Source organism: Diabrotica virgifera, chromosome 5, assembly GCF_917563875.1.
Source record: "Diabrotica virgifera virgifera chromosome 5, PGI_DIABVI_V3a".
Classification (NCBI taxonomy): Eukaryota; Metazoa; Arthropoda; class Insecta; order Coleoptera; family Chrysomelidae; genus Diabrotica; species Diabrotica virgifera.
In genome coordinates this window covers 90,281,734-90,298,854 of record NC_065447.1, presented here as the reverse complement: position 1 = coordinate 90,298,854, position 17,121 = coordinate 90,281,734, and the positions used below count along the sequence as shown (strand labels likewise).

The following is a 17,121-nucleotide window of genomic DNA, read 5'->3' as shown; positions in this document are numbered from 1 at the left end:
AAGAAAGCTTTGATGTCACTAAGTTATTTAATTATTGATTAATAATTACTTACCTAAAATTTTATTTGAAAATTAAAGATTTTGTTAGGAAAACCCGCATTTTCCGAGGAAAATTTTCGTCGGAGCAAATCGTGAAAAACAGATCTCTATGCAGAAGTTAATTACGGTGAATTTTTATTTGGGTGTTTTTGTTGTAAAATTAAAGTCTTCGGAATTATAGAGAAATAATTGAAAAAAATACGATTTGTCGGCGCCATTTTGTTTATAACAAACGTAGCACACTATCTGCGGACTTTGCATACCTATATTATTAACCCATTAACCGCCAAGCAAAAAAATACTGCAATAATATGTAATATATTTGATTAACTACAGTAAAATAAACTTAAACATTCGTAAAAAAATTTTTTTACACTTTGATAATGGCAGGTGTCACAACAACAAAATGGTTCGTTTTCGAACCTTTGGCGGAAATGAGATATAAAAATTGAAATACACAATTTTATTTGTTGTGAAAAGTCTCAAAACATTTAGAGTGTAAATGGACCTGGAAGTTTTCAGAAACAAAAATAATATGGTTAGAACATTGCCTACACCTTCTTCAGCTTCTTTGTCAAAAATGAAGTCGAACGGCCCTCTATCCTTTTTAGAAATTATTTTAGATATTTGAAGTTTACACTTTCCAATCCTGTATCTTGCACTGTGCCAGTTGCATAAATTCGACGAATCGACATATTGTCTACTGTCTACAACACTACACATCCTCCCTTATGGAGCCCCCCCCTCCCCCACCCTAGATTATAACAAAACTGAATACCAGAATACCCGTCTTTCTAAAGGTACGTGTCCACTATGTTCGTAATATTGGACCACCGAGGCACTGCCGCACGGTCTTTGGCGCACTGTTGCACGGTCCGGGAGCGCCAACCATCCACTATGTTCACGAACCTCTTGCACTCCGCGCTCCCTGCAACTGCTCCAATCGATACGGTATGCGTTCCTCTACATATAAACCGACACCAATTGGAACGCCGAGACGGAGCGCGCACTGTTGCACGGTCCGGGAGTGCCTACCATTCACTATGTTTACAAACCTCTTGCGCTCCGCGCTCCCTGCAACTGCTCCCATCTACATGCATGCGCTCCTCTACATATAAACCGCCACCTATTGGACCGTTGAGGCGGAGCGCACACTGTTGCATCGTCCGAGAGCGCCAACCATCCACTATGTTCACGAACTTCTTGCGCTCCGCGCTCCCTGCAACTGCTCCAATCGATACGGTATGCGCTCCCTTACATATAAACCGCCCCAGATTGGAGCGCCGAGGCAGAGTGCGCAAAATTGCACAGCCCGGGAGCGCCAAACATGTCCACTATGTGGAGCAGTTGCAGGAGCTCGGAGTGAAAGCATAGTGGATACGTGTTTTTACACCTAATAAAGAAATATCCCAACAAATTACTGCCTGTGCATCACCTTGAACTTATTCCTGATCAGACAGGATTATATGTCGACTTCCGCCAATGGTTCGTTATCGAACCATTATTTTCAAACACGAGATTTGATGACTCAGAAATTATTTTTTTTGTATTTTTATAACAATTGGTGTACAAATAGGTTAAAAAAATAATGTTTTAATTTATTTGACCACAAAAGTGTTATACCGATAAAATTACTACAGTAAAAATAAAGTTGCGTCGAAGGATTGAAAATGTCGGACATTTAGAAAATATTTTTGTGATGAAAGCATGAGTTTGGAAATTAAACAAAATTAAATTTAGTTACACTTATATCTTCTGGTTGCTTAAAAAATACAAAGATTTAAAAAAAATTAACGAATTGCCAAAAAAAAATTCTACAAAAAAAATGGTGCGTTTTCGCACCTTTGGCGCTAAATGGGTTAATATATAGGATCTTATAATTCGATTTCAGCAATAAAATTGCTGGTAAATAACTTTTCCATGAATTTTGCTAATTAGCCCAGAGTATATAGTTTCCAATGAAATTCCCTAGCTGGGATAAGCTTATACCAGGCACCAAATTACATAATAAATTTTTATAAAATATTAGGTACTAAAGCATAAGCATATAACGTAATTCAATTAAATATTAATTAAGATTTAATAAAGAAGAAAAGGTCACTAATTAATTGATGACTATTAACTGCAGTAAACAAAACATAGATTAAATTTTATCTATTATACCTATTATAATGTGATGAATACATGCTCAAAATCGGTAAAGAACTGGTAAAGAGGCACAATATACGAAGAAGAAGAAGAAAGAGAAAATGTCATGAGGCCAATAGTTATATTCCAACACTAGATTGTATCTAAACTTCCATGCATCCCTTGCATATTCAACCAGTTCCCTCCAGCCCAAACCTTTCAGAAATACCAGCAAATCTTTCAAGTTCAATTTTTATACTCGAGGTTTTTGGGGGCCGCTAAACACGGATTTCATGTCGGCGATGGTGTCCATGGTACCAGGTGCCCAGAGTGGAACTCGTCGCTTGAAGTTTTATGTTATAATCATTCAAAATCAGTCAATAACTATTAGTCGGGGGGTTTTGAGAGTCGCTGAGCACGAATTTCATGTCGGCGATGGTCTCGAACGTACCTGGTTGACTGGTTCAGTTTTCATTTTTATCGGAAAATATAACTGATTCAGTAAAAGGGAGGGAAATAGGTCTCAGACAAGCTGAAGCGGAAAATAACATTTTAGGGAGTCAAGGTTACAAGCAAGCGTTGCCAATGCACCCCATTTCGTAGACCGTGCAATGGTTTGAACGAGGTCAAATAAACTTTTCAAAGTACTTTCAGTCAAGTTCTACCTCGAGTTGTGTCCGATTGTAATAAGTACTAATTCTAACAACTTCAATGATCGATTTTAACCTGTTTCATATGCACCATTATAAAAAAATTTATCTCAAAATCTCTAAATGAAGTCATCTCATTTTCTTTGCTTTCAAACCACAAAGCAGCTCTGTCTTTTAGATGGCTTCTTATAACTTCTTTCCAGTCTTCGAAGTTCTGCATATGTTGGAATTTGGTTTTTAAGATTTTAATGAAAGGTACCGGATGTCGTTTTCTAATATCCCCGCCAAATTGGATATATTAATTAATGCTCTCATTAGAGCTGTATACAATTACTTCCCGACGGTCTCTTCCTTCTTTCACTTTTTTCATATCGAATTTTAAAGCATTCTTGAATCTTTCTTCGACCTTTTCAATTTTCTGTATCTTCTTAGCAACCTGATTTACCTCTTCCTGCATTTTCTCTTAATAAACCTTCATATTTTTCCAACTCTCAACGAACAGTATTGTTTGTTGGGAGGCACTGAAGCCCTCATACCAATCTGAAAGATATTCCTCGAAAGTGACTCTCAAACCTCTCAATCCGACACGCTGGGCTGGAAGATTTGATGCATTGAAACACAGATTTTGCGATGTTTTGAAGTGTCTTTCAAATTTAGTTCTAACAAGTAACAAAAGAAATGAAAGAGACGAAGCAGCACAACTGAAAATAAACTAGAATTATTCAAATGTGTGTTGTTGCTAGTTGTGCAAAATAAAATCCTTGAAATCCTCAACATAGTCTCGAAAACACTGCAATCAGAATCTTTGGACCTTTTAACAGCTTACAGTTTACTTGAAGAGAGCCTCTTAAAACCAACTGAAATGAGAGGACAATTTGAAACCTTCTTTGAAGGGGCTTCAAATATGTGTCAACATTGGGGAATACCAGTAGGGTTCGCTTCAAAAAGAATGCAGAAGACGAAAAATCATTTCGATGAACTGGGCGAAGATGAAAGACATTAAGATTCCAAGTCATGCTTTAGAGTAACCGTGCTTTACTCAATGATCGATTCATTATCTAGACCATCAGCTAGACACTTGCTTTCAAGGAATGAAAGCACCTGATTTTATTTTGAATGGAAACGAACACGATCTTCAAAACGAATCAACTTCGTCAAAAGTTTTCCAGATGATTCCAGATGAGAGATGGGAACCCCCGGTAGGGGGCTCCCAGATCCCGTTTGCCCCGGGGCCCTCAACATCGTACTTACGGCCCTGTTCAAAGTTGGTTGTAAAAATAATAAGTGTGCATATCGTGTAAACAATAAAATTTGTAATACAAAATGCCATGGTTCACTCTCTTGTCAAAATAAAAATGATTAGTCTTCAAAAGTGGTTTTAAATAAAAAATAATACACCATGGGTAATTTTACTTATTTATCAACATTTGTCATTTGCTCCTGGCCACTGTCGTTATTGACCAGTTATTGATGAAAACTCTAATTTTAAGTTATTTTTTAACCGCCTCTGTGGCTCAGTGGTAAGAGCGCCTAATCTTTGGATCGAAAGTTCCGAATGGTAGTGAGTTTGAATCTCACCAGGGTCAGAGATTTTTTTCGTTTATTATAAATTAATAAATGAAAATAGTTTCTGTCTTTGTAGGATCGGTATTCACCGGAGGGGCCGCAGACGTTCGGATATAATTGGCGTCTCTTTGCAAAGACAGTGACGTCGACTTTGCAAAGTAACAAGGCACTTACTCAACACACACACTACACATTACACCTGAGTTAGTGATAAGGTATACAATTACGTGGCTAAAGGTTCTAGTTCTAAACCAAGGCCAGAATCAGAGAAAAAAAAATTTATTTTTTTACAACATTGCCAATAGCTAATGATATTGTCGTTGAAGGCCGGGTATTGTCGTTACTAACCAAGGAAAATGGATATTCACGACAATGCCCGGTCTTTAACGTCAATGTTCATTTTGCATTATTGTACGTGACCTATATCACCTGGCGTTTCATCTACGCTACGAACTGCTTTAAAAGCGTAAAAATGTAAAAATTATTTTTGGATATATTTTTTTTAGATATACTATACAAGTATTTTGAAAAAGTTTGCTAATGGAAACTTATATTCAGTGATCCCAAAAACCCCCCGAATAATGGTTATTGACTGATTTTGAAATATTTAGAATGATTATAACATAAAATACCAAGCGACGAGTTCCAGTCTGGGCACCAGGTTACTAGGAGACCATCGCCGTCATGAAATTCATGCTCAGCGACCCCCAAAACCACCAAGTAATGATTATTGACTAATTTTTAAATTATTATAACATAAAACTCCAGGTGACGAGTTCCACCCTGGGCATCAGGTACATTGGAGACCATCGCCGTCATAACATTTGTGCTCATCGATCCCCAAAACACCCGAGTAATGGTTATTGACTAATTATAAATGATTATAACAAAACTTCAGGCGACGAGTTCCATTCAGGGCACCAAGTACCTCGGAGACCATCACTGTCATGAAATTCGTGTTCGACCACCAAAACCCCTGAGTAACGGTTATTGAGTGACTTTGAATGATTATAACCAGAGTCAGGCAAATATGCAAGGGTGCATACGCATATGCATTTGCGTATTTTTGTATTTTCTTTTGAATTTTGCATATAGTGGTATATTTAAAAATACGGTGCATATAATAGGTTTTCAAAACGAATTGCGCGTGTTTCTTCCTAAGAAGAAACCAAGTCGATTCTGTATATTCTGCGGTACTGTACTGAATAAAATAAAATTAGATATAAGAGATCATTATTTTTATGTATGTGTGGATAAAACAATTGACTCTTTTGGACGTTACATCGCACATTTATTAATCGAATCTCTTAAAAATGAGCAAGCTTGTAAATCGCATTTAATTGCTTCCAAGCTGTTGGATAAAACCAACGCACTGTTACAAATTTTTTGGAAGACAGTTTAGCTAATTTATTTCTTTCTTTAGTTGTTCCCAACGAAAAATTTTTGCTTTTTCTTTCAGATGCTGCACCTCAGATGGTTAAAGTGGGACACAATTTGAAAAAAATTTTATCCACGTTTATTATCCATAATTTAATTTCAAATACGAAAAAAATATTTCTTAATGCACCTATAAGAACTCAGTTGTATAATAGGGTGGTGCGAAAAAAGTCAAGTTCATAATCCAGTATCCCTATAGTGCGGAAAAGTTGCGATTGGTAATTACAAGAAAAACAAAATAAAAATTATTCAAATCGGAATTTATCTTCCGATCCCGCAACGGGCCTAAAGATTATGAAAAAAATGAAATTTTACCTTTTTTTCGGAAATTTTTATTTATTCTCCATGTACATTTTATTTATCGCTATAGTAAAATTTATTTACAGTTTCCATGGTTGAGTAATAAGAATAATAGTTTTACACACTTAACGAATATCTTCCGATCCCACAAGGTCAATCAAAATCTATAAAAATTTGAAGTTGCTGATGATTTTGATAAATTAAAAAACATTTAGTTATCTCATTTTTCTGTTATATTGTGAAGCTCTTCGCTTGTTTATATATTGTATAATAATATTTAAACGACCCAGAACTCACAACAAGAAGGTGGTTGCACTTTTTACTCCACCCACACCCTTCTCTCCATACAACCAATGAGTGTGTGGTTTTTAAATTATTTACATTTCTTTTTCATTTGTTACTATCCAGCTTTTAAACGTCAACTTTGAATTTTGATTTGGTGGTAAAATCTGGCAGCATGGACCTTGATTTAAGTGTTTCCTTGATGAATCCATCTCTTGATTGGGTCCCACATACATTAGACGATACTTCCGTGACCAACTTTACATACCGCTAGACAGCTTGCGTATTACAGGGATGGTTTTGTACATTTTAGTCTGGCGTGTTGCCTGATATAATGTAGGAACTTATATCTTCATTTGAAACGCTTTGAAGAACTGATGGAGAAGAGAGTTTTGCAACATTCCAATCTAATATTTCAGTGTAGTTCTGTGCTTCAAAATTTAAAGTAGGAGGGATGAAATTTCTAATACGTTTTCCCTTGGCTTTAGTCTATCCGGCTTTTAACACTCTGCTTAGCCCTAGCTCTCTAATGTGTTCCTTTCTCCCTACTACTTGAAATTTTGAAGCACGGGACTAAACTGAAATAATATACTGGAATATAATGTTGCAAAACTATTGCAGACTGTTGCAAAACTATCTTCTCCACCACTTCTTCGAAGTGTCAAATGAAAATATAAGTTCTTGAATTACATCGGGCGACATACCAGGCTAGAATGTACAAAACTATCCCTGACATACGCAAGCTGGTGAGAGGTGCCTAAAGTTGGTCACGGAAGTACCGTCTAATGCAGGGGAGGCCAACCCGTCGATCGCGACCCCTAGGTCAGTCGATCGATGGCAACAAAAAATTGTCTACTTACCTATCTATTTCCGTCCTAAGTATTACAAAAATTCCTAGTCAGTAGATCCCAGAGAATTAGAAAGGCAGACAGTAGATCACGAGTCCGATTAAGTTGGTCACCCCTGGTCTAATGTATGTGGGCCCCAATCAAGAGATGGATTCATAAGGGCAACACTTAAGTCAAGGTCCATGCTGCCAGATTCTACCACCAAATCACAATACAAAGTTGACGTTTAAAAGCTGGATACAAGCATGGAAAAGAAATTTATTATGAAAATAATGTAAAAATCACACTCATTGGTTGGTTGGAGAGAAGGGTGTGTGTGGAGCTAGAAGTGCAACCATCTCCTCGTTGTGAGCTCTGGGTTGTTTAAGTATTGTCATACAATATATAAACAAGTGAAAAACTTCACAATGTAGGAGAAAAATGAGATAACAAAATGTTTTTTAATTTATCAAAATCATCGAAAATTTCAAATATTTATAGATTTTGATTGACCTTGCGGGATCGGAAGATATTCGTTAGATGCGTAAAACTGTTGTTTTTATTACTTCCATGCAAACTGTAAATAAATTTTACTATAGCGATAAATAAAACGTACATGGAACATAAATAAAAATTTCCGAAGAAAAGGTAAAATTTCATTTTTTTCATAATCTTTAGGTCCGTTGCGGGATCGGAAGATAAAGTCCTATTTTAATAATTTTTGTTTTGTTTTACTTGTAATTACCAATCGCAAGTTTTCCGCACTATAGCGATACGGGATTATCAATTTGACTTTTTTCGCACCACCCTATTGTATAAAGAACATTTGCCGAATCTTCCCCTTCCCCCAAAACCTATTGTTAATGGGGAACTTAAGTTCCCCAATAAGAAAGTTCCCCCTTAAGTAAGAAAAGCCAGTAATAATGGAATTAGCTGACGATTCTCCCGAACCACTTACACTTTCCAAAGAATTGCTGAAAAATAAAATAGTACCACAACAACTTTTATACATAAAATCAAACTATGATTTTGTGCCAAGTTGAATCCTTCAGCTACAGGATACAAGGTTATCTTTAATTAAAGCAGTTAAACTAATAAAAAAAATTGAACTATCTTGCAAAATTGTTGTGGGCCAAATTGGCAAAGACATTTTAAAAAAATTTAATTCAGTCATTGATAAAAATACTGGATTTATATTTCTGTCTAAGGTTACAAATGTTTTAAGTCAGGCGTTTGATGAAACACTAAATGTAGAGGCTGAAGTTTTAAATAATTTCTAATACGCTCCTCTTATGTAGTACGTTCGTTAACGGTAAAATATTGCAAGAGCTCTAAATTCTAAAAAACCGCTCCGATTTAGAAAAAAATTTGCAAATAAGCTCATGTTATCCTTCTCTTCAAAAGTGATATGACTACAATGTGTGCTTTTTATTTTTAAGGGGTGAAAACTACCCTTTTTACCAAAAATTAAAAACAGCCGATATAAGCGTTAATTAAATCTAAATTATGTGTAGGTACGTTAAATAGTATGTTAAATATAGGAATTTGATTTTTTCTCATATCGAAATGTATTTTATAGTTTATAACTATTTTTAAACCCTTAAAAACTACCCTCTAAATAAGAATTTGTATAAAAAATATTTTGTAACTTTAAATTAGATAATGATGTATTTTGTAGTGATCTAAACTTTATTTTATGTTTGCAATTTAGTTTATTAAGTATTTAATATTTTCAACCCTTATAAATTACCCCTACAAATAGATTTATTGGATCCATTCACTTACGGTAAAATATTGCAAAACCTGTGAATTTTAAACAACCGCTTGGGTTGACATGAAATTTGGCAATCACATAGCTAATAAGTTAAGGAAAAAAAATGATATAGTACCGATGTGTACTTTTGCCCTAGGGGTGAGTTTCACCCCTTCTCGGGGGTGAAAAAATATAGGTTCAAAATAAGTCCGAAAATGGATAAACTAACTAATTCTAAGCAACTTTTGTTCTATAAAGTTTTTTCACTAAGTCAATACTTTTCGAGTTATTTGCGAGTGAATATGTTCATTTTTCAACAAAAGAACCACGTTGTTAGACGGTTTTTCGCAAATAACTCAAAAAGTTTGTATTTTAGCGAAAAAATATTCCGAGCAGAAATATAGATTATGAAAAACTGAAAAAATCTGTGTATGTATGAAGTTTGGAGACCTACTAGAACCAGAGTCGTAGATAATGAAGTTCCAAGATACGGGGTGTTGAGATTTATCTTACAAAGTGAAGATTTATTGATTGCTCTAAAACCGGTTGAGATATGCAAATGAAATTTGGTGGGTTTTAAAAGGTAGTTATTACGCATTTATTGACAGACTTACTATTAAGAATTTTATATTCACCATTGGCGCGCGTATGGGTACTAATCTGAATTAAAAAAAATAGTACGCCACTGAGGTATTTCAAATTAAAAATCATTTTTGAGTTACTTATTTAATTTATGACAGAAAATATATCTTCCCTTCTTTTCAGGCGATGCGCCTTTTTCATGAAAACAAAAATAAAATACTTATATCAACGCTTAAAAAGTATTCGACATAAGTTTCAATATGGTTTTTTAACGATAACTTCTGTACTTTTAAAGATATTTCATTGTTCCAAAGCTTATTTTGTGGGAAATTGTAAGTGCTAAAAGTATTCAGGAGCTGGACTTTCTGGAGGTCTTTGATTTTTAAACCATGCGATTCAAAAAGCTTAGAAAACTGCTTCTCACACTTACGTGCAAACTTAAAATATAAATATCTCACTCAGTGTTTACCGTAGAGACATTGAAAAAACTGAATAAGTTTTAGTATAAAAAAGACTACATTTTAGTATTGACATATATATTTTTCAGATTTCTTTTAGTTTTCAAGTTATTTTGGAAAAATGGGAAACATTTATAAAATATCAAAAAATAATTTAATACTAAATTGAAATTTTTTTCAAACCTAAGCACTTTAAACTAGTTAAAATTTCAGAACCCGTAGTCAGGCTATAAATAAACCTAACTGTGTATGGAATAATGTTAATTTTTAGTTTTGTGGAAAATTCACCAATTTAAGTAATTATTCATTTGATTTTTCAACGACCTAATCGTTTTGTTTTTGTAATAACTCAGCTATTTTTTATCCAAATCACTTTTAACATAGCACTTTTTAAAGGTATCAGTAAAATATTTAAAAGATTTTTCCATAATTTTTTTCTTAAAATCTCTATTTCTTACGTTATTTAATGATAAAATGTTTGATTCAAGGTTGATTCGAAAAAACCCCGATTTTAAGTAGGCTGTAACTTAGCTGTAACTGATTACATTCAGTAATTTAATATGTTTCTTTTTGATTATAATGACTTTTTCGTAAAAATGCATAATTTTAGAGATATTTTTGAAAATCCACTCAAACACATGTATTTTTCATGTAGGAAATCATCAATTTCGATCGTGAATAACTTGCTAAATATCAATTTACCGAAAAAGTCGTATATAAGATTTTTTACTCAGAATTGAAATATCTATCAATTTCCGAGGTTATTTTGAGGTTAAATATTTCCACCCCCGAGAAGGGGTGGTACCCACCCCCAGAGCAAAAGCACACATCGGCACAATATCACTTTTTTTATTTGACATACTATCTATATGTATGCCAAATTTCAAGTCAATCCAAGCGGTTCTTTAAAATTTACCGCAAAAACCGTCAAAGAATGGACTATATAACTTCGGTGGATGTAGAACGGAGCTTTTCTATATACAAACATAATATGTATACAGATAGGCGACATAACTTTTTGTTAGAAAATTTTTGAAAAACATATCTTCATATATTGTTTTTTAAATAAATAATCATGTATATATGTTTATCTAGTTAAAGTAATTGCTTAAAAGTTTTAATTTATTTTATAATATTAAACTTACAACTAATACTTTATAAAGTTATTATATTTAAACGGTTTATAAAGTGAACATTTTGTTTAAATAAATGCATGTACATGCATATTTGCCACAAATAATGTATGCATATATGTGCATATTTGACATAAATAAATGCATATGCATGTTTATTTGACAGAAATAATATGCACATATATGCGCATATATCTTACTTTTCAGCCTGCATATTTGCCTGACTTTGATTATAACATAAACCTCCAGGCGATCAGTTCCACCTTGGGAACCAGGTACCTCGGAGACTATCGCCGTCATTAAATTCGTGCTCAACGACCTCCAAAACCACCGAGTACTGGTTATTAACTGATATTAAATGATTATAACATAAAACTCCAGGCGACGAGTTTCACCCTGACACCGGGTACCTTGGAGACTATCGGTGTCATGAAACTCGTATTCGGCGACCCCCAAAACCCCTAAGTATAAGAGTTGAACTGATTTCCGTCCATATTTCCCGAGTTCTAAATTTTTCATTTTCAATCTCTTCCAGATGTACTTTTCTTATGCACAAAATGCAATTTTCATCTCACGGAGATCAATTTAGTTTACAAAATTTTCTTACATTCTCTCTAATCGAATGCAAAAAATTGCATGACAATTCATCTTACTGCACAAAATCCCTAGGTTTTGGGCTTTTTAGTGCTTCGTTAATTCCCCTAATAGACAAGACAAATTCGGCAAGTTCGTTGAAAAAAATATTCTTATGAGATTTTTTTGCATAATCATATTCGTGAGACATCTCAGAATAAGGGTCAATAAGTCGTCCACGTAAAAAGTGGCCAATTTTTTTTAATCCATTTCCAAACATCAATATTTTCGGCCCGGACACATTTTTTAGGTTTTTTGGACCATTCTGAACAAAAAAGGTCTCTTATAATTTTTCTCTAAAGTTGCTCGTTTTCGAGTTATAGGCAATTTAAAATTGAAAGAAACGAAAAATGGTAATTTTAAGGCTTAATAACTCGGTTAAAAGTTATGAATATGAAAGTCAGAAAGCCATCAAATAAAAGTTTAAAGCCCGCCCTACAAGATCCTAAAAAAATGTTTGTCATTATTTAGTCACTAAGCTGTTATTTTTAAGTAAAAATAATGAGCGCCATGCACGTATTAGGCGGCCGGCAATGATGAGTCCGAGAGAGATGCCACTGCGGCAGTCAATGGTGCATCTTACTCGCACTCACATTTACAGCCGCGTCAATACGATCTTACGGCTCATTATTAATAATTAAAAACAACAGCTTAGTAATAAATTAATGACACAAATTTCTTCAGAATCATGTAGTGGAGGATTTAATCTTTAATTTGGTCACTTTCCGAATTTCATAATAATAATTTTTAACGGAGTTATTAAGCATTAAAAATCGCAATTTTTCGTTTTTTTCAATTTTAAATTGTTTATAACTCGAAAACGAGCAACTTCAGAGAAAAATTATAGGAGACCTTTTTTGTCCAGAATGGTCCAAAAAACCTAAAAAAAAATGTGTCCAGGCCGAAACTATTGATTTTTGCAATTTGATTAAAAAAATTGAAAAAAAAATTTGGACCACTTTTCACGTAGGCGACTTCTTGAACCTTATTCTGGGTTGTCTCACGAATATGATTATGCAAAAAAATCTCATGGGAATATTTTTTCCAACGAACCCGCCGTTTTCGCCTTGTCTATAAAAGTTTGGCAGCATACACAGAAACTAGGAGAACAATATTAATAATTATTAAGAATATGATTTTGATATCGACAGTTAATAATTTCATAGCTTTTACAAATTTTCGTCAAAAGTTAATAATTTGGCCATAGTGTTTTTTTTCAATTGTTATTCTTTATTTTATATCTTGAGTTATCCACTAACATTAGTTATTAAGCACACTAGGTAAATAGGTCGATTAAGGTGATATTGTTGATTTCTGATATAATATGACTTTATGGTTTTTGTTATGTCTGCCCATTTAATCCTTTTTGTTCCTATTTCTTTAAATTTATTTAAGTTTATTCGTTTCCGCTTCTAAGAGAGTAAGAGGCGTCAGATGATCTGCCTCTCTCAAGTTGCATATTTTGCTTCGACTGTTAGTGATGTCGCCGTTTTATTTTTACTTTGTTTGATAGCTTTTTCCACTTCCGCTTTTAAAATTCAAAGACCAGTACTAAGTTAGTCGATGGTACTAAGTATTGTCCTTATGATATGAAGAGAGAATTGTTTTATGTATTTAATCTCTTCTTCCTTTTTCTCATTTAAGTCGAAGATTATGTTCCTGTTTGAGTTTTTCATGAAGTGAGGTGTTTTTTCTCTCTGTGTAGACAACTTCTTTAAGTAGTTTATTATGTATATTAAGCCATTCATGATTTTTTGCAACTCCATTTCAAATATTTGTTTTATGCAGGAATCTGTTGCTCTCTTCACCTCATCTTTTAATTGATATATTTATCTATATCGAGTCTCGTCTTTATTTTTCTACCTGATTTTTTGTTGACTGAAATCTAATATTTCATTTGTCATCCAATATTTTTGCTTTATTTGGTTTTTTTTTCGGTTTTGAAAACTTCATTTTCTATTAATCTCATGTTGGTATTATGTGTCGTGTCCAGTTTTTCATCTATATTTGGTTGTTCCCATATTTCTAACTGCTTTTTTTTAATATTACAATTTATCTTGTAAGTATCCAAAATAGTCTGCTATTTCGGAGTTTCTTAGGAGTCGATCGTTAGGTTGTCTGTGAGCAGTCAAAGCTTTCATTCCGTTAAGTTTCAGTTTGAATTAAGCACAAAGTGTAATTATGGTTAGTTGCTGCATCTGCATTGGGACATTTTTTTCAGATATGACACTGTTTCTAAATACTCTAGTCGAGTTGATTTTTGACTTTTTTGGGCGGTGTATTTTCAGGTATATAGTAGTCCTTTAGGTTTGAAGAAACAAGTATTCATTATAATGCAGTCCTCTTCTTGGCAAAACGGTATTATCAGTATGCGCCTCCTTTCGTTTCTTTCGGTAAGTTCATAATTTCCGGCTATATCTAAGTGCTTAGACATCAACTTTTTATCGGATTTGTCAGCTGTTCGTGCATAGAGTTATATGAAGCGAATATTAGTTAATTATGAATCTCTTGTGACCGCTCAGTTGACCGACCAAGTGAAGATCATGCGAGGAGTAAGGCAGGGCTGTGTGCTCTCGCCGACTCTTTTCAATGTAATATACTCTGAGGAAATTTTTATTGAAGCCCTCACAAATCTAGAGATGGGAATCCGAGTGAACGGTGAATACATCAATAATATCCGCTACGCCGATGACACTATATTACTAGCAACCAGTCTAAATGATCTACAGGCCTTACTAGACCGTGTGAGAACTGTGAGCGTAACATACGGACTGAACCTAAGGTGATACAGTAGCGATCAACAGGTAGCCAAAACGCGTTCCAAGATTGCGGCTGTAATTTTGAATATTTTTTCGAGATATTTCGCACACGTATTCGTAATATAATAAAGAATGGCAGTACAGAGCCCAATTTGAAAAATATATTAATATGTGGAAATTACTCTGTAATTAAATACAATATTAAAAAACGAGCCTGTACCGCCATTGAGAAGAACAAAAAAATACACTTTCTTCAAATAAAGTTTTTTATCCGATGCCTAGATTTTGTGTCATTTTGGAACTACTAATGAAATAAAAAATTTTAGTAGTTCCAAAATGACACAAAATCTAGGCATCGGATAAAAAATTTTATTTGAAGAAAGTGTATTTTTTGTTTTTCTTAATGGCGGTACAGGCTCGTTTTTTTAATATTATATTTATTTACAGAGTAATTTCCACATATTAACATATTTTTCAAATTGGGCTCTGTACCGCCATTCTTTATTATATTACGAAGACGTGTGCCAAATATCCCGAAAAAATATTCAAAATTACGGCCGCAATCTTGGAACGCGTTTTCGCTACCTGTTGATCGCCACTGTTTCCTCATAATATTAAGAAAACTAAATTCATGGTTGTCAGCCGTGTAAATTTAGATCCCAGGGCAGTAATGGCAGATATCGAAGAGATCCAGAGAGTCGACAGATTCACTTACCACGGAACTACCCTCAACTCACAATGGGACCACGCTCAAGAGATTAGATCCAGAATTGAAATGGCACGGTCTACATTTATCAAGCTGAGATCCTTGCTGTGCTGCTGTGATCTCAGTTTGTGAACAAAGATGCGGATAGTGAGGTGCTACGTTCTTCCAGTGCTACTGTATGGAGTTGAAGCCTGGACACTGACGCAAGCCACTGAAAAGCAGATTGAAGCCTTTGAGATGTGGATCTACAGGAGGATACTAAAAATATCTTATGTGGACCATGTCACCAACATTGAGGTCCTACAGCGCATAACAAAAGAAAAAGAAGTGCTTAATTTAGTAAAACAACGTAAGCTTGAGTACCTTGGCCACGTGATGCGGAACGAAGAAAAATATCGAGTTCTTCAACTCGTCATGCAGGGCAAAGTATTTGGCAGGAGAGAACCGGGACGCCGTCGTATCTCGTGGTTGAAAAACCTCCGACAGTGGTTTGAGATGACCTCTGCGGAGCTGTTTCGCAGAGCAGTCAACAAAACAATGATAGCCTTGATGATCGCCAACATCCGGACCGGATAAGGCACTGAAGAAGAAGATGACGTATTTTTTTTTAATAATGACTCGTTAAAAAAATTAAAGTCGGGCACACTTTTGTAAGATAATTTTAAACAGGATTATTATAATAAGTAAATGATCATTTGAAACTCGTTACAAAGATACCTCCTAAGTAAAAGTTTTTAACCTTATTTGCAGTTACCTGGGAAAATGGCGCTCAAACGCTATTTTAAATGATTACGTCACTAAATACTATGAAAAATAATGAAAATACACATTAATTTAGTTAACCAGAAAATTTAATTTGAGTTTTATTATTCAAAAAATAATTGGGGCTGTTGTATATAAGAGCTATGTTGTCTTAGTTTATTCAAATTAAACATTTGTTAATTTAATTTTTATAGTTCGAACATGTTCGGGCTGGGGAACTCTATCAGAAAATACAAATACTATTATTTTATATTAATTTTACTTTTTGATGACATGTATTTTAGCTCCGGTTGTCCAACCTTCAATTGTATCTAAACAACTTAAAATGGAAGGATTCGTCGTAAGGCGATGGGAAAACCGATGGATGGAAGGTATTAAACAAAATATGGAATGGATCAAACAGGGTAAAGTCAAATACCAAGAGACTGTCACTGAAGGTTTCGATAATATGTTCAAAGCTTTCACTGGAATGTTGAAAGGAGAAAACACCGGAAAAGCCATTGTAAAAGTGTAATAAAATTAGTTAGTTTATTTATGTTTTCATTTATTTGAGATATTTAAGTATTACTAACTATTTAAAAAGCAAATTCAATATAATTGTGGTATTACATTTGAAATGTGAATTGTATTTTTAAATCTTTTGAGAAATAGTAATTCCAATAAATAAAGTTATCTACCTCGTTTTGAGATGTGTGAATCATTTCAACACTGGCTGAGTTACCAATGATATGAAACATGGAGCAATAATTCTAGACCACCTACGTTGATGCTTAACAAACAAAAGAAAATCAGTAAATATGTACACTCTGGGTCAAAATTAACAGCCCACCTTAAAAATGGGTCATTTTTGATGTTTAATATTTCCTAAACCTGTCCGATTTAAGTGATTTGTTAAATATGTTATAGCCTTATTCTTTAGCAGGGTCCCGGTGAATTCGTAACTATTTTAATCCCCCATCCTACTTACAGGCCAATTGGTAACTCTGACCCTCCGGTAATTTTTCGGTAACCAATCAACTACCGGTGAATTCGTAACTAAATAAAGGTATATTCCAGGGGTGGCCAAAATGTGGCTCGCGAGCCACATGTGGCTCTCAATAAATGTCC

General features: G+C 34.2%; 1 protein-coding gene across 1 annotated transcript in view; it reads left to right on the top strand.

Annotated features, from left to right (window-relative positions):
- LOC114337757 (prostaglandin reductase 1) overlaps nt 1-16,701 on the top strand; it is a 78,912-nt gene extending 62,211 nt beyond the window's left edge. Inside the window, exon 6 of the mRNA XM_028288291.2 lies at nt 16,299-16,701. Coding sequence (XP_028144092.1) covers nt 16,299-16,528 — 230 coding nt within the window. The 3' untranslated portion in view covers nt 16,529-16,701. The remainder of the gene's footprint in view (nt 1-16,298) is intronic.
- Nucleotides 16,702-17,121: the final 420 nt, after the last annotated feature.